General features: G+C 35.9%; 1 protein-coding gene across 2 annotated transcripts in view; it reads right to left on the bottom strand.

Moving 5' to 3' along the window:
• Positions 1-18,892, bottom strand: part of SLCO1C1 (solute carrier organic anion transporter family member 1C1) — a 55,810-nt gene that overhangs the window by 18,864 nt on the left and 18,054 nt on the right. For both annotated transcript variants that reach the window (XM_025455280.3, XM_025455279.3), the window contains 5 exons: positions 11,932-12,056; positions 8,569-8,715; positions 6,715-6,813; positions 4,719-4,964; positions 3,578-3,742 (listed from right to left, as the gene is read on the bottom strand). In XM_025455280.3, coding sequence (XP_025311065.1) covers positions 3,578-3,742; positions 4,719-4,964; positions 6,715-6,813; positions 8,569-8,715; positions 11,932-12,056 — 782 coding nt within the window. The remainder of the gene's footprint in view (positions 1-3,577; positions 3,743-4,718; positions 4,965-6,714; positions 6,814-8,568; positions 8,716-11,931; positions 12,057-18,892) is intronic.

Below are 18,892 nucleotides of genomic sequence, written 5' to 3' on the forward strand. Positions count from 1 at the left end.
AGAAAAATTAGACCATCTATCTAAACTTCTTCCAGTAGAAACTGCAACGGGGGAAAAAAACCCACACACTTGAGACAGCAAAATCATTTTCCATATGCCTTCTAGCCCCTGAATTTTAAACATTTTTCTTGCTTATTTTTCTTTAATCTTCTCTGCAAAATTAAAGAGCTAACATGAGAAAGTATGGCAACATATCAAAACATGTACAGCAAGAATAAATCATCATGACAACTGGCCCTTGAACATGTAGGAAAATTTCTGTTTATTCTTTTCTCCATGTCATTTCAAATGCCTTCTCTGAGAGCAGAGAGGAAATGTGCTTTGTGTTTCTCTCTTATTTTATCACAGAAATGATCATTCTTTGTAGCTTCCCCCACCCTACCCCTTAAAAACTGATGGAGAAAAGAAAGAGAAGTAAGGTAGAAGAGAAAGAAGAAAACAGTATTTACTGAATGACAGCTATATACATTTATAATGCATTTTATAGGTCTTATTTAATCTCTATTTTAACTTAATGATGCATTTATTTTCACCATTCTAAAGATAATAAAAGTGTTAGAAATGTTGATTCATTTTCCCACTTACCCTTACTCTGCTTTTTTCCATACTTAACTAATATGAAACCAAGATGCATTCAGGAAAGAAATAGCTACAATAATTGAAATCATTAGACACTATTACTTTATCTCTCACAAAAGTACTTGAATTATCCATAGACAGGACATAAAAGAAACTATGAGGAATCAGAATTTTAGACGAACTTTGACAGATGAGTCAAAAAATTCTGATGATGAGTTTGGATCCCAGGGACCATCTGAGTGTACAGAGAAAGCTTATGGTTAAATCAATCACTCACAACTTAAAAAAGAATTATTAGATTTTTCTTGTAAGTTTTCCAGAAATAATTATATCTAGAGAGGAACTATAACTCAGGGGAAATAATTTTATTCCTGGCTACATCATAATGTATGTTTGCAATTAGGCAGGCCATTGAATCTCTCACAATTTCAAGTTCTTTCATCTGTGCTGATTTTTCTTAAAAATAATTTTACAGGCAAAAGTATTTCATCTATTATCTACCCAATAAAGGAATGAGATTACATCTCATCTTGTTTTATAAATATCCTTCCCCAAACAATGCTTTTAATTTTCTTTCATGAAATAAATGATTTTAATTTGAAATAAAAGATGTATTTTTCATTCCAGTGATAGCAAAATCAAATGCTCTCAAACTCTAAGAGTTATGCACACATTGAATAATAAGAAATAAACATACACTTAAAGATGTGTCACTGTATTGCAATTCATGGGGAAAAGATGGCTTTTTCATTTTGATAAGTGACCTTGATCTTCTCCTTCACATTATATCAAAAAATATTGAAATGTATTATAACCTAAATGTGAAAGTTAAAACACTTAAGCTACTATTAGAAATATTAGGAGAATATTTTCATAGCCTTATAGTTTGACTAAGATTTCTTAAAACAGGCTTAAAATAGCAATAATGAGAATGAAAAAGACTGGAAATTGGACTTGATTAAAATTAAGAAGCTCACCTTTAGGAAAGTGAAAAGAAGAATTTAAATCTGTGAGAAAATATTTATATATATTCAATAAAGGACTTGAATCAAGAAAAAAGTATCTACCCCTACAAATCAATAAGAAAATGAGTGATAACTCAAGAAAAATAGGCAATTTGAATATAATCAACAAAAGAGAATGGTGAAATGACCAACAAAGTGGTCATTGCAAAAAAGTGCTCAACATCATTAGTTATCAGTTAAATGCAAATAAACTATACCCCATAAGAATGGTTACAATGAAAAAGAAAGTCAATACTAAGTGGGATAGGAATGTGGAGCAATTGGAACATTTCTAGCATGAGTATAAATTTGCACAATCCTATGGTAAATGTTTCAGTTATATTTACTAGATCTAAACATATATAATTCCTATGACCCAGCAATTCTGCTCCAAGATACAGCCACAAAAAATGTTGTGAATACACCCACCAAAGTAGATATAGAACTGGTCATGCATTGCTATTTGTAACAGTCAAAAGCAGAAAACAACCCAAATGCCCACCAACAATAAAACGAATAAACTGTGGTATATTCATGTGATAGGATATGACACAGCAATGAAAAAGATCAAACTGTTATACACAACATGAATAAATCTCACAGATTTCACTTTGGTTGAAATAAGCTAGACACAAAAGAGTACACCTCATACTATTCCATTTGTATAAAGTTCAAAAACTAGCAAGATTGCTCTATGACAGAGTTCAGGATACTTGTTAGCTTTGGGAAAGAATATGGGGAGTAGGTGGAGGTGTGAGGGAGCCCTCTGGGGTTCTGCAACGGGCTTCATGTTCTAGCTGACAATTACTACACACATTTTTGTGTAAACATTTATTCAGCTGAGCTTCACATTTAGGAGCTGTAGAGTAAACTGTTGCTTGCAAGTCATAGCTCAATAAACACAAAGGAGATTTTAAAATAAAAGAAAAAGAATGTCTCCTAAACTTGTATTCCTCTTCTATTGTTAAAGTCAGCACAAAGCATTGATTGTCATGGAGGGGGTGTTGAGGGGAATAAAACCTAAAATGTTTCTTCAGGCCAAAGGCTAAATCATATAAGTAACTTAATTTTAACCAATTAATGTTAAAAGTAAAAGTTGAGTGGTATAACCTTAATATTTATAATTTAGCAGAATAGTCCAAACAGAGTCAATTAAATTAGCATCTGCCAAGTGCCCATTATCCAGGACTGTTACAGGACAATTACGTATTCTGAAATAAGCTCAGAGGTCTCTTTCAGAGATAGATACATAGCACAATTCTTTAAATTGTGGGGAAGATATAATTGGAGAAGAAATGTTTTTAAACATTTGGAGTCTCTTACCATAAAGGAATATGGCCAAAGGAATAAAATATATGTATGCCTCGAAATAGTAGCATTTAATGATCTCGTCATGGGCTAAAGGAACTAATCCAGGCTTTAAAAGTATCCAATGACTTGGAGCATGATGTTCATGTATTTGTAACATTCTGGTTTTTCTTCATTCATTTCTTCATGCTTTTCTTTGCCTTTCAACAGCTTTCTCATTGTTGACTGATCTGCTATGCTAGCAACACAGCCCTTTTAAATAACCTGCATGCCAGGACTCAGCAAAGTCCTTTAAACTGAGCAGATACAAAGTGTTTTGCAATGAGTACCTTTTAAGCTTTCTGAATACTTACTTTTTATAATTCTAGAAGCTGTTCAGGTAAAATGGCCACTATTAGGAAGTTTTGGATACACCTGAATGATACCTATCTAGTGTCACAATCTCCTAATAAAAATGCATATCTGGTTTATGTAGTATTCTCAAGGTATATCACAGATGATCGCAATATTTTACTGTTTTTTTTTCACTCTGGTAGATCTTTTTCACTCACTTTTTGACTTCATATCTAAAACGCCATAAATCACCCTCAGTCTAAATCTAAGAACAGCATTCTTTAAAATGCCCAAGGGTTAACAAGACACAGCTGATAGTGCCTACTGGCAAGCGTGAAGGACAGGGAGCATACCGATAACAAAGTTGGCCTTAGAGGATGACTGCCCGTACTGCTGCTCGATGTACTTAGGTTTATAGGTCACCATTCCAAACAAAGAATTGAACTGAACAGTGCTAGCACACAAATATAGTAAGTACAGTGGATTTCCAAAAAGATTCCTTAATGATGGAAGAAAATCTATAAGACAAAAATAACACGGAGCAATTAAAGACAGTGTTACACTTGGCAGAAGACACAGCCTTGGCAACAGGGCAAAGACAGCCACAGTTATCAGGACCATTTATAACATAGTGCACATATACATTATGGAAATGCAGCATTGGCACAAGTCAAGGCTGAGATCTGTCAGGTTCATATCTAGACACAGGCACTCACTTCTACAGGCATATAATTTAGATTATAGTTAGAAGTATAAGTCAGACAGGAACAGATTCTTCTCGATTATATGGGTAAAAGGAAAGAGACACAAGAATACTCCCTCACTACAGAGCTGAACATTATTGGCAGGACATTAAGAACTTACATCAGTTTTCTGGCCTCTCTTCTTCAAACATGGGTCATGGTCACAGAGAAAGAAATATGAAAGTGATCTCCATTTAATTTAATAAACTTTAGTGTTAAGAAATGAGTTTTGGATTCTCCCTTCTTCCTATTAATGCAGCTGGAGAGTTTGAAATGTGAAGATTTACTATAAATGTAAATATTGCTTGCTGGGCTCAACTGAGGGGGATCAGTCTTTCTCACAACCATCCCTTTTCTATGTGGAAGGAATTCACTTTAACATGTCTGGCCTTTTGCCCCACACCATATCCACTCTTTGATCATCAATGGTAGGAAACATGTACCCACACACATTTATCAAATGATAAATGTCTGTCTAATGCAAAGTGGCAATCCAAGATAGGGGCCATTGCCGGGTCTAACCTGAATCAGGGTAGGACTGCCAGCAAGGTTACCAAAACCTCAGGTCATGTTCTTTAATCCACTCTCTAGTAATAAAGATGACTTTGTAACCTTCAGTTCTGTTTCCTGTATAGTTCCTCAATTTTTCTGAACAAATGATGGGGAAAGAGGGGGTATTATTTATAGATCTCCTACAGAGTTTCAACAGGAAAACGGAAACTGCTTCTAAATCAAGGAGATTATGGCTTACCTCTTGCCATTTCCATTATTTTTGACTTTTCTCCAAGGGGTGTTTGGTAGTCTGTATGATCATCCATAATAAACTTGGATTTCTCAGAGGAGGAATTAGAATCCTCTCTACTTCGGAGTCTTGGTAGACTCTTTGGTAAACACCAGAAAGGCACAGCTGCAAGAAGACTTACAATTCCTGCTATTAGATAACCCAGCCACCAGGCTCCTACCCATTGGGAATCCTTTGGAGTAATGGTTACATGATCTGAAAGAGAGAGAAGATGGCTAAGTAGCATGTATAGCAAAGCTAGTGGGTTTAAACAAGCCTCTTAAAAAAAAATCCTAGCAGTAGTTCTATCACATCATAAAAATACCTAATAATTCATGCATGATAACTTCCTAGTCTGTACATTATCATCTTGTTTTTTGAAGGAAACATGCTGTTTTTTTTTTTTTTTTTTCTGGAACATGATGCTTTTCTTCATTTGTTCCTTAGATCTAAAATATAGTTTAAAAGCCAGAAGAGGGGGTCTTACTCTGCCCTGCAGAGGGACCTCTCATCCCATGGCAGGAAGAAAGCCCCATGTGAGGGAGATTTATGGGGGCTCAAAACCTTCTGCTGGCTCCCACACATCAGCACCACTTGCATCTAGTTCATATACTGAACATCTAAGATATTTTTTTCTCAAAGGAAGAGTTAAATCCTAACATCTTCTTATCCAAATCTAGTCTAAACCACACAGAATGTTATTCATTAAATGATGGTTATTAATACTTCAGCACTATTCTCGGTCTGAAGCAAGATCTGTATACATAAAATGTCAGTATCTTATTTATCATCAAAACTTTATTTTTGACACCATTTCTTATCTGGTGAAAAGGTAAGTAGTGATGAAGATTTTTGAACCAAATCAAGTGGGTTTTTTTTTCTTTTTTATATAAGAACCCATAAAGCATATGATAGATCTACCTCCACTGTACTCTGTGAGAATAACAAAATAAACACATGTCCTTTGACAACCAGGCTCAATTGCCACTGCATTATACTTGGTAAAATGTTTACACTGGCTCATCACTGCATCTTCATTGCTTCCCCTTAACAATTTCCCTCTGTACCACCCATCACACCTATGCTTTCTTGTCTGTATCAATCTCCATGACTGGATTTTAAAACCTCAGGAAGTCAAGGCACTCAACTATTTTGTTCACCATTTTGTGGTAGAACAGCACCTGGGATAGAATAGATGCAAAATTAATGAGGTTAATGAATACATAAATGAACAAATAAATACAATTTTTGGAATGTGTCTTGTAGTTTATTTGAGAAAAAAGAAAAATTAGTGCAAGAGTTTTGCAGTTCATCTTAACATACAAGGCCTTTAAAATGCAATTTCAAGATTTTAAAAACTGAAACTTGTTTTTCTTGTTTCTAACTGCTCTCTTGAACTTCTTTAAAAGAAAGCAATGTCTATATGTAGGAGGGACACCTCACAAGGAAAGGAACACATTAATAGCTGTGGAAAGATGAGGTCTCCCACTTATTCCCCCCACAAGCACTTTCCCAGAGAGTAAGGCATACTTAGTATAATATGCCTCCACCTTTCAGATCTGTACAGTAAAGAACATATTTTGGTTGCCGGAAGACTTTCAATTCTTGGTCTTCCTGGCAAGTCTACAAAATACATTATCAGTTGATGCAACTGTCATATTGCTACACCTGAACCAACAGGAAACCACAGTTTTTAGTCTTAACTATGCTAGAATGCGTTTGAACTGGCAAGCCAGAAGTGAAAAAGGATACATCTGAATAACAAACCATGGGTCATCCAGTTCTAGTCATTGCCTATTTTTCGTATTCCATTTATTAATGTGTATGGTGATTATATTAATGACAAATTTTCAGTGGATTATTTTCATGTCACTTTATAAAAAGGGAATTTGATATCTTCTACACCATCCCCATCAAAAAAATGTAGGACTAAAATAAATAAATAAATGAAAATAAACTTCCTTACCTAGGTTTACAAAGCCAATGTCAACATACAGTTTGGCACATAATGAGCCTAGCAGGAAGCCAAAGATTGGTCCTATAATTGCAACCGTCTGCACACACCCTGCACACACACACACAAAAAAAGTGTCAATTCTCTGCTTTTGTAAATTAATAAATTTTTAAACAAGAAATAGGAGCGAGATTCAGTTCGTAGCTGAGAACATTTCATCAACTTTTCACTTAAGCATGCTTAATTTGTCAATTTTTCAACCTTATTGAATCAGGAAATAAGTCCTCAGGTTTGGAAGAATGGACACCTGAAAGGCATTAATTACCTCTTAGTACAAAAATAACACCAAGGTTCTAAAGAAGTTAATTTCCTCCAAATGGGGCGAACTTCACTCATTAGAATTAGATTTCCCTCATTGATTAAAAAAATCAGAATTATGCTACTTTGACAGTCAAAACCTTATTATAGATGGTTAAGCATAAGAGTCATTTTGACATTGAAATTGATTTCTTCCACCTTATTGCAAGAGTGCATGTGTTTGGAGTCTGCGGGACCATCTGTGAGAGCGGTAACTGCATATTCCTGACTGCAGCCAGACAAGAAACTAGACTTGGGAGTGCAGAGAGGTGCTCTTTGGAATAATCATGACCAGGCTGGCAACAGTAACGGCAAGGAAAATGGAGTAGATTGCCTACACAACACCATTTCTGGCTACCAGAAAGGTAGCTCTTCCCTGCAAAGTATGTCCCATCTGCCTTTCATTTCACCACAGAGCTTGATGCACACATATCCCCGGCAGATTAATTTAAATTAAGAGGAAGAGTGAATGGCAGTTACCGGATCCTTTCCAGAAAAGAAGAGAGGGTGAAGAGAGAGAGCAGGAAGGGGACATCTTGACACCTGCATGCATCTCTTGGCTTGCAATCTTTCCTCTTGTCCCAAGAGTACTAGCCTAGCATGTGTCATGAAGCTTCTGTTCCAAGTCCTGATTTATGCTGCAGTTTCCCATTAGAGCAGGTAACCTGTTTTTAATCACAGCCTGCCTGACTGTGAGAGCTCTCTGGAGTTCTGCATGCATGGCCAGGGCAGAATAGACTGGAGCTAGCCTCAGCCTCCTCAGCAAATTTAAATCTTGTCTTTCTGTCCCTTGAAGGCCAGGCCCTCAAAGGATCAGAACCCCAAGAGATCAAGACTGATGTATGAAATGGAGAAAAATTTAGTTTCCAAGATGTAAGAGGCACTCAATAAACGCTGCTTAGATGCATCTGGTCTTGGAGTTTGAGTTCTGCTGTAGTTTGCTTTTTGTGATTTTAGCTCCTGGTCTACCCACTGGCACCTGTTTTAGACACGGCTTAGCATCAGGCCTAGATCTCACCTTTCCCATATTTTTCTTTATCCATTCATACTGCTATTGAGAACTCAGAATTCCTTGCTGCCTATCCCTCATAGGAAGAAAATGCTTTAAATAAGCAGGGCTTAAAAGATGGGAAGTAGCTTAGGGTTCTGGAAACAAAATAGAAAAATAAATATAACTGATCCCTAAATGCTTCAGTAGTACAGTTAACCCAATAAAAGGAACCTATGAAATCTGAAGTCCATGAAGATACTTGTACAAAGATATACATCAGAGCAGCTGATCTTCCAGTTATTTTCTTCTAATCTGATGTTCTTTCCCCAATGAAACTGGTCCTTCTAATATTCAGGTTTCTTCATCATCTAAACCCTCAGTGTAGACTCAGAAATGTGTGAACTCAATACAGGAACTGGATCTGAAGGATAAAAGCTTCTACACCCTATTTAGTTTGGAATGGAGTTGAGAAAACCAGGTACCCTGCTTCCCAAGAAGATGAACGAGGTAGGCATTACCAATATAGAAAGCAGAATTGTCTTCACTGGCAAAATCATCAAGGTAGGCGATGCCTAGAGGCTGAATAGGAGTTTCCCCAATTCCACGAAGAAGGTTACCCAGGAAAACATAAACCCACATGGAAGAGCTGGCATCCATTTCACATTCTTGAAAGGAAAGCAAATAAGAGGAATGAAATTAGATGAGTATCAAAGTTAAATATTTATTCTGCAGTTCTACAAGCTGTCCTAAAATTGGATTAGGATGTAAAAGTGAAATTTTCAGTAGACATAATTTGATAGGAGTCTGCACAAGATTGGAAAATATTTTGGTTTCAATGTTTTAGGCAATGTAAATCCCACAGAGATTTTGATCAAGGAACTCTTTTGATTCTTCTTTCTGATGTCTTGTTTCTTACTTTCTCTTCTCTTTTTTATTTTATATTTACACTGAGTTCTTTGAGTTCCTACACTCCAATAACATTCAATATCCTGTCTGGGACAAAACACAAAATTTCAATAGAAGTCTTTTCTTCCCTTAATCTTTACATTTTTATATTTTTCAACAGAAATTACTTGTAATTTTATTGCTGACCAAGTTTTATCTGAAATTCAAAATTTTATATGGGTGATACTTCAACTTTGGGTAGCATTACAATTGTTTGATAGTGAATAACCATTTTTAGGGCTTAGGTTTAGGAAACAAATTCACATAAAAATTTAAAACCCTATATGCTTTAGTAGTATAATTATTCCAACAAAAAGAATCTTTTGGTAGTATTCTTAGAATGAAATTTAAAGCTAACAATTTTTAAGTGCTTTTATAGAAGTCATGTCTTGATATGATCATATGAAGCTGGAGAATTAATTCCCATATCACAAATGAAATACACTTTGACCAGTTTAATCACTTTAATAAGAGTGATAATATTTTCTATCTTTGACAATCACCACTTCTGAGTATTCCTTCCTGTCAGGCACTGGGCCAAGTGGTTGGCAGGCATTTTTAAAATTAAATTATCTTCATAATCTTATGAGGTAGGCATTATTTCTGTTTATTAGTAGCCCTTAAGGTAAAATTTGAAGGTAAAATATGGGTTATTTAAAACTGAAGTGAATCTTTTTGTGTGGATGAGTGAGACTGTGTAACACACAAGATGAATGTGTAGTCTTGTTGCTTCTAACTCTGCCTCTTCTAGAAATATAATCAAGTGACCAAGCATTTTTAATTTATTTTCTCTGGATTTCCATTCCACTCCCCAAATGTAAATTCCTTTTCTAAAAAAGTGATTTTAATGTCAATTCTACCCCCTAACATTTATGTGATCTCAAGAAGCCTGTTGGTAGAGAAGTCTTATAGATAAGGGAAGATATCTTAGATCTGTACTTTCCAGTATAGTAACTACACACCACATGTGACTACTTAAATGTAAATTTCTTAAAGTTACAGAAAATTAAAAATTCAGTTTCTCAGTCACACTCGCTATATTACAGTACTCAATAGTTACATGTGGCTAATGGCTGCTGTATCAGACAGCATAGATATAGACTATTTCCACCATCACAGAGAGTTCTGTTGAATAGCTCTGCTCTCCAGTGTTGTTGGGGGCCTGAGGGTTGTAGGTGGAGTATTTTTGAGAAGAGTCCTATATTTACCCCATTATCATTTTTAGGATGAACTTTGTGTCCACTATGTCTGATGTCCACATATGTCTCTGACTTTAAGGGAGCAGGACCTCATTTAAAGGAAAGAAGAAGATTGAGTTGTGAGTCTTATATTGTATACCTGTCTAATAACTCATCTCTCTACATTAAAAACATTTTAATGCCCTCTCTCAACCCTATGTTTCTTAACATTAAAGGTTTAAATATTTCCTAATTAGTTGTATTGCCATTTATAGCACATTTTCCTAATTGTCAAAAACAAAACATTTGCAATTACTGTACGCTGTGTAGAGATGAGAGTCTAAACCCTCCTTTTACACTCTCTTCTTCTTCCAGAGTGATTTTCTGCTCCTTTTCATACAGCAGGATGGGGTGAACTTTTTACCTGATTATGTCTTCCCTACCTCCTCCCCCCCATATTTCTAGATCTTTAATTCTCTGGCCCTTCCTTTCATTCAAATAACCAGACCTCAAGTGTTCACACCTTAGGGAAGAGGCACCTCAAAAGAAAGTACTGATGAGGATACTAGGGGAAAGAAAATGTTTTATGCTATAGATAAAATATTTACATGACTAGCAGGTACATAAAAGGGAAGCTTCCATACTGCTGAGACAGAAATGAATTGAGAGGCTAGAAGCAGGGAGTGAGGTGGGAGTGGTAAAGAGGAAGTGCTGAGCACGTCCATGCTGAAGGACAAGGGAGAGAGAGTTTTTGATCTCCTGCCTCTGTAGCATCCTGGAGACATGACAAACATCTGTGGGTAGATTTATGTACTCCATGAGCAGGGATAACCTGTGCCTCCTTGGCCAGTTAGAGCCCAGGGAGGTAGCAAGACCCAAAAGATGAGACAGCTGCACATTGTGGCTAAACATCCCTGCTTTTGGCTCTTCAAAGGGCTTCCAGATGATTCTCATGTTCCCAAGTGTAGCTCATACAATACACTGCTATACAATATGTGTCAGCCATATGGAACTTTAGACATTCTAACAAAATTCACTACATCCTGTCGTGTGTGGAAAATAGAACTATTTCCAAGTTTCCATGACTGTCACCTTTGCATCAGAAAGAGCTGCTTTGTTAAAAAGAACATAAAGGTAGACATAGGATGACCCTAAAGTGACATATATGACCAAACACTGTGACCAGAGGGATTTTAAATATCTAAATTGACCAGGGACCAATAACAACAAGAGGCCCCTCCCACAACCACTTCCTTTGCTATTATGTAATCTCCCTAGAATGTAGGCAACCCCTGGGGAAAGGGTGAAAGTTGGGGGAAAATTGAGATTAAACTTTTGCCATTCTGATGAAAAGGGACTGGACACAGAAGTTCAATTGAGATCTTGGGGAAAATATATATTTATTTTGCATCTGAGCAATGGTCTGAGATTTGTATGTTCTAAGCTAGTTTTATCTTGATTTAATGGCTCATCTTATTTGGAACCACTGAGAGCTATTCTCATTCAGCAGCAATTAATGCTCCTTTCCCTAAGAATTGAATCTCTGCATATTTTCTTAGATCTCATCATATACTGCCTTATATTCTAGGAATTTTGATGGCACTATAGTATCCTAATTTAAGTAAACCTTTTGACAGAAAAAAAAATCACATTTAAATGTTTGTCCATAATAAAGCCCATATAAAGTCTTTGTAAAAAAACAAACAAATAAACAAACAAAAAAACCTTTGTTAATCAAGTAAAAAAAAGGCATCTTACCATCATTTCTTTTAGACTGTGATTTTTCTATAATCGACTGAGGTAATTGACTGTCTGATTCCAAAAGACATGGAGAGAGGCTGAGAGTGGAATTAGAGAAAGGAGAATACTTTTCGTATCTGTACCTGTACAAAAAAGAATTTTTTTTTTTTACTACAGACTCATTTAACATCATGCTAAAAGTATTGTATGTATACTACATGGCTCATTAGGACACCTGTTTGAGTTTGCAGCTAACAGAGTCTGAATCACTAATACTAACCAGCATTTAACAGCAGAGTACCCTAAAGAGAGAGCCAGAGAGTCTGCCAGAAAGTCTGGTTCATTGGTATTTCCACCATAGCTGAACCAATTACCCAGTGTAGTAAAAGAAAATAAAAGTAAGAATCATTCACAAGAGTTCATTTTAATGTAAAAATGAATATAAATCATCTGCTTCCCTAATGAAAAACATATCTCACACTTGATAAAATTATGATTATCCCTAAATAAGGGTCTCTTATAGAGTCTCTTAACTATAGGAAACAAACAGGGCTGCTGGAGGGGAGGTGGGGGGTGGATAGGGTAACTGGGTGATGGGTATTAAGGAAGGAACGTGATGTGATGAGCACTGGGTGTTATATGCAACTGATGAATAATTGAACTCCACCTCTGAAACTAATGATGCATGTTAATTAATTGAATTTAAATAAAATTAAATTTTAAAAACTATGGTATTGCACACCGTATTTCACCATAGAATTATTTTTAAAAATATTTTATTTATTTATTCATGAGAGACAGAGAGAGAGAGAGAGAGAGAGAGAGAGAGAGAGGCAGAGACACAGGCAGAGGGAGGAGGAGGCTCCATGCAGGGAGCCCGACGTGGGACTCTACATGGGTCTCCAGGATCACACCTTGGACTGAAGGTGGTGCTAAACCACTGAGCCACTGGGGCTGCCCTGTATTTAGAGTTATAAATTTAGTAGAACCGCCTTGCTGATTCTAGAGAAATGATGATGATATGTGGGGTTTTTTTGGTTTCTTAAGTTTTTATTTAAATTCCAATTAACATATAGTGTAATATTTGTTTCAAATGGAAAATATAGTGATTCCACACTTCCTACAACACCTAGCGGTCATCACATGTACTCCTTACTTCCCTTCACCTATTTAACACATCCCCCACCCAATTCCACTCTGGTAACCATAAGTGTGCTCTCTAGAGTTAAGAGTCTATTTTTTGGTTTGCCTTGCTCTCTTCCTCCCTCCCTCTCTCTCCCCTTTGGCCACTTATTTTGCTTCTTAATCTCCACATAAGTGAAATTATATGGTATTTGTCTTTCTCTAATTGACTTATTTCACTTAGCATAATACTCTCTAGCTCCATCCATGTTGTTGCAAATGGTAAAACTTCATTCTTTTTGATGGGAGATTAATATTCTGTGTGTGTGTGTGTGTGTGTGTGTGTGTGTTTACACCATCTCTTCCTTATACACTCATCTGCCAATGGACACTTAAGGTGTTTCCATATTTGCCCATTATAGATAGTGCTGCTATAAACACCAAGGTGCACGTATTCCTTTGAATCAGTATTTTTATATCCTTTAGGTAAATACCTAGTAGTGCAATTACTAGATCATGGGATCATTCTCTCTTTTGAGGAGCCTCCAGTTTTTCACACAGTGGCTGCATCAGTTTGCATTCTCACCAATAGTGCAACAGGGTTCCCCTTTCTCCACATCCTCATCAACACTTGTTTTCTTGTCCTGTTGATTTTAGCCATTCTCTCAGCTGTGAGATGATATGTCACTGCAGTTTTGATTTGTATTTCCCTGATGTTCAGTGATGTTGAGCATCCTGTCATGAGTCTGTTGGCCATCTGTAAGCCTTCTTTGGAAAAATGTTTATTCATGTCTTCTTCCCATTTTTAAATTGGATTATTCATTTTTTGAGTGTTGAGTTTTATAAGTTCTTTGTATGTTTTGGATACTAACCTTTATCAGATGTCATTTGCAAATACATTCCATAGATTGTCTTTTAGTTTTGTTGATTGTTTCCTTCACTCTGGAGAAGCTTCCTGTTTTGCTGAAATCCCAATACCTTATTTTTGCTTTTGTTTCCCTTCCTCCAGGAGACATATCTAGTAAAAAATTGCAATGGCTGATATCAAAGAGGTTATTGCCTGTGTTCTCCTCTAGGATCTTTCTGGTTTTAGGTCTCACATTTGGGTCTTTAATCCATTTTGAGTTTATTTTTGTGTATTGTGTAAGAAAGTGGTCAAGTTTCTTTCTCTTCCATGTTGCTGTCCAGTTTTCCTAATGTTAAAGACACTGTCTTTTTTCCCATTGGATATTCTTTTCTGCTCTGTCAGAGTTTAGTTGACCATAGAGTTGTGGGTTAATTTCTGGGTTTTCTACTCTGTTTCACTGTTCCATGTGTATATTTTTGTGCCACCACCATACTGTCTTGATCACTATAGCTTGGTAATATAACTTGAAGACCAAAATTATGATGCCTCTAGGCTTTGCTTTTCCTTTTCAAGGTTGCTTTGGCTATTTGGGGTCTTTTATGATTCCATACAAATTTTAGCATAGTTCATTTTAGTTCTTTGAAAAATGCTAGTGGAAAAAAAAAGAAAAATGCTGGTGGTATTTTGATAGGGATTGCATTAAATGTGTGGATTGCTTTGGGTAGTATAGACATTTAAACAATATTTGTTCTTCCAATCTATAAGGATGCAATGTCTTTCCATTTCTTTGTGTCATCTTCAATTTCTTTCATTAGAGTTTTTAGATTGCAGGTCTTTCACCTTTTCGGTTAGGTTTATTCCTAGGTATCTTAGTATTTTGATGCAATCGTGCATGGGATTGATTCCTTAACTTCTTTCTCTTCTACTTCATTATTAGTGAATAGAAATGCAACAGATCTCTGTATATTGATTTTGGATCCTGCCACTTTACTGAATTTGTTTATCAGTTCTAGCAGTTCTTTGGTGGAGTCTTTCAGGTTTTCTATATAGAGTACTATGATGTTTGCAAATAGTGAAAGTTTGACTTCTTCCTTGACAATCTGCATGCCTTTTATTTTTGTTGTTGTTGTCTGATTGCTGTAGCTAGGAGTCCCAGTATCATACTGAATAAAAGTGTTAAGAGAGGATATCCCTGTCTTACTCATGATCATACAGGAAAAGCTCTCGGTTTTTCTCCATTGAGGATTCTAGCTGTGGGTTTTTCATAGATGGCCTTCATTATGTTGAGATAAGTTCCCTCTAAACCCACTTTGTTGAGGATTTTTATCATGAATGGATGTTGTACTTTGACAAATGCTTTTTTTGCATCTACTGAAATAATCATATGGTTCTTATCCTTTTATTAATGCAGTGTATTACACATTGATTTGTTAATATTGAACCAGGAATAAATCACATTTGATTGTGGTGAACAATTTTTATAACATATTGGTTTTGCTAGTATTTTATTAAGAATTTTTGCGTCCATGTTCATTAGAGATATTGGCCAGTAGTTCCCTGTTTTAGATAAGTTTTTGTCTGGTTTTGATATCAGGGGATTCCTGGCCTCATAGAATGAATTTGGAAGTTTTCCTTCCTTTTCTATTTTTTGGAATAGTTTGAGAATAATAGGTATTAACGTTTCTTTAAAAGTTCAGTAGAATTCCTCTGTGAAGCCATCTGGCCCTGGACTTTTGTTTTTGGGAGGTTTGTGATTACTAATTCAGTTTCTTAACTGGTCATAGGTCTATTCAAGTTTTCCATTTCTTCCTGGTTCAGTTTTAGTAATTTATATATTTCTAGGAATTTATCTACTTTTAGGTTGTCCAATTTGTGGCATATAGTTTTTCATAATATTCTCCTATAATTATTTGTATTTCTGTGCTGTTGGTTATTTCCCCTCTCTTGTGATTTTATTTATTTGGGTCCTTTCTCTTTTCTTTTTTGAGAAGTCTAGCTAGAGGTTTATTAATATTAATTTTCAACCAGCTCCTGGTTTCACTGATCCATTCTATTTTTTTTTTAGTTTCTATATCATTTATTCCTGCTCTTTATTATTTATTTCCCTCCTTCTGTTGGCATTCCAACTTCCCTCTTAGAATAGCTTTTGCTGCATCTTGAAAATTTTGGACCACCGTGTTTTCATTTTCATTTGTTTCCTTGTATTTTTTTACACTTCCTTTTTGGTTTCCTAGTTGACTCATTCATTGTTTAGTAGCATGTCATTTAACCTCCATGTATTTGTGGTCTTTCCAGATTTTTTTCTTGTGGTTAACTTTTAGTTTCATAGTATTGTGGTCAGAAAAGGCGCATAGTATGATTTCAGTCTTTTTGTATTTGTTGAGGCCTGATTTGTGACCTAATATGTGATCTATTCTGAAGATTTTTTTTTAAAGATTTTATTTATTTATTCATGAGAGCTACAGAAAGAAAGGCAAAAACATAGGCAGAGGGAGAAGTAGGTTCCTTATGGGAAATCTGATGTGGGACTTGATCCTAGGACCCTGGGATCACACCCTGAGCTGAAGGCAGATGCTCAACCACTGAGCCACCCAGGTGTCCCTTGGAAGAATGTTCTATGTGCACTTGAAAAGAATGTATACTCTGCTGTTTTAGGATAAAATATTCTGAATATACTTGTTAAGTCCATATGGTTCAGGGTGTGATTCAAAGCCATTGTTTCTGAATTTGTTTTCTGTTTAGATGATTTGTCCATTGATGTAAGTGAGGTGTTAAAGTCCCCTACTATTATTACTTTTTTAAAAAGATTTTATTTATTTAATCATGAGAGACACACACACAGAGAGAGAGAGAGAGAGAGAGAGAGAGGCACAGGCAGAGGGAGAAGCAGGCTCCATGCAGGGAGCCCGACGTGGGACTCGATCCTGGGTCTCTTGTTTTTGTTATTACTTCTAGATTCTAGAGTGATTTTTGTGTCAACACTTCCAAGAATAAGAAGACAATATGTCTTTGAGTCTCAAGTTTTTAATATTGTTTTAAGCATGATTGTTTTTCTCTTTAGCATTAGCATCCTGGATGTCTCCCTTTAAATCTTTTAAAGATACATTTAGTGTAGTGATAGTATATTTAATTATTAAGTAATGAATTTGAATGTTCTTGTCCACTTGCTTTATTATGATTGGCCAGAAATAATATAGTGAACCCCTGAAGCAGTGGGCCAAGGATCTTAAAATATCTGTAGTGATTACATAATATTTTGAAAATTTTAAATTATTTGAGGTTTCTCAATTCATTCTATAAAAATGCAACTGTGTAGGCATAACAATTATTTAGATTTTGAGTAATGGACTTCTTTGCAAGTGCCTCCTTTGTCACTAATTACTATATATGACACTGTAGAACAATCAATTAATCTCTTCAGATTTCAATCTTCTTAGTGGTAAGATGGGGGGTAACCATGTAGCCTTGCCTATTTAGGCTCTGTTGGATAAGGAGACAGAGAAGTAATTAAATAGGGGACCACCAGTGATTTAAATGCTTTTAAATCTGGGGTTTTAGTTCTGACCTGGATTAAAACTCTGACACAATCTTGACTCTGATACAATAGCTTCATAAATAGTCTCCCTACTTCCAAGTTTCCTCCACCAGAGTTATTTTTCCAAGTAGTAGTCTGCATGACCCTTAAACAAATGTAGGTGAGGTCATGTCATTCTGCTCAAAGCACTGCAGGGGCTTTCCATCTCATTCCAAAAAGAAGCTAGATCATCAAAATGGTTTGCAACCTTACCACTCAAGGTGAGGTTTGCAGCATGAACTGAAACCAAATCATATGGGAGGGATACTAACTCAGAATCTACAGTCTACCAAGAGCCTCAGGTGATTCAAATGTCCATCAAAGTTGAGAAACAATCTTGACAGCTTCTCCTTTTCCCTTTAATCTTTCGCCTTGCTCACCCCACTCCAGATCTAGCTTCCCTGCAGTTCACCCACATACTATTCTCCCTCTTGCTCTAGGAACTTTACATTCACCATTCAGTCAGCACAGAATCTTTCTTCCCCAGCTATCTTCAAGGCTCTCCCCTTCATTTCCTTTCGTTTTTTCCAAGTGTTGTCATGTTGGTAAGCCATCCTCTGACAACTCTACTTTAAACTGCAATCCTCCCTCCCCACAACATACTCTTTTTGAGTCCAGGATGTTATTTTTCGCTATAGCACTTAATATTATCTGGCATACTGTATCATTACTTATGTGTTTATTATCTATGTCCTCATAAAATCCATGAGAGCAGAGATTTTTATCTCTACTATACTACCATTACCTAGAACAATGACCAATATATATTTGTTAAATTCATGAGTCAGGTGAGCTAGCACATATAAAGTTAAACACAGGCAGTTGGAGGTAGGCCCTCAATAATTGATATCCATGATAAATACTATGTTTTGTTGGACATCAAAGGTATTTCTTCTAGGCAGACAGAGTATAGTAGTCTTTTAGAGATCAAACATGATGTTATGGACCAGTACTCAATTCATGCTCTGAAAAGTTGAAAAGAAGTTATTACATAATCCTCAGTAGACAGTAAACTTCATGGGCAAAGAATTGTGCATATATATATATATTTTTTGTTGTTGTTGTTGTTTTGTTTCATTTTGTTGTTGTTTTTTTTACTGAAGTAGCCCCATTACATGGCACAGTACCAGGTAAATCACAGACACTGAAAAATGATTAACAAATATAACTTTAAACATATATAAACATAGTATATAAAAATCTGTCTTTGACTCTGGTATCCTTAAGCAGCCAGGCTAGGGCTGTTAGCCGTAGCAGCTTGACAGCCCTAGACTGGCTGCCTGGCTGGTCTTCTGATTTTCTTGCACTAGTATTTTATATTTGTCATTAACTTGAAGTAACAAGATTATTATTCTGAATGCAATACCTTTAAAACAAACCATTGCTGGTCTCTGGTTAAAATCAGGTGGCTCAATTATCAAAGGAGGATTGATAGC

Source organism: Canis lupus, chromosome 27, assembly GCF_003254725.2.
Source record: "Canis lupus dingo isolate Sandy chromosome 27, ASM325472v2, whole genome shotgun sequence".
NCBI classification, from domain to species: Eukaryota; Metazoa; Chordata; class Mammalia; order Carnivora; family Canidae; genus Canis; species Canis lupus.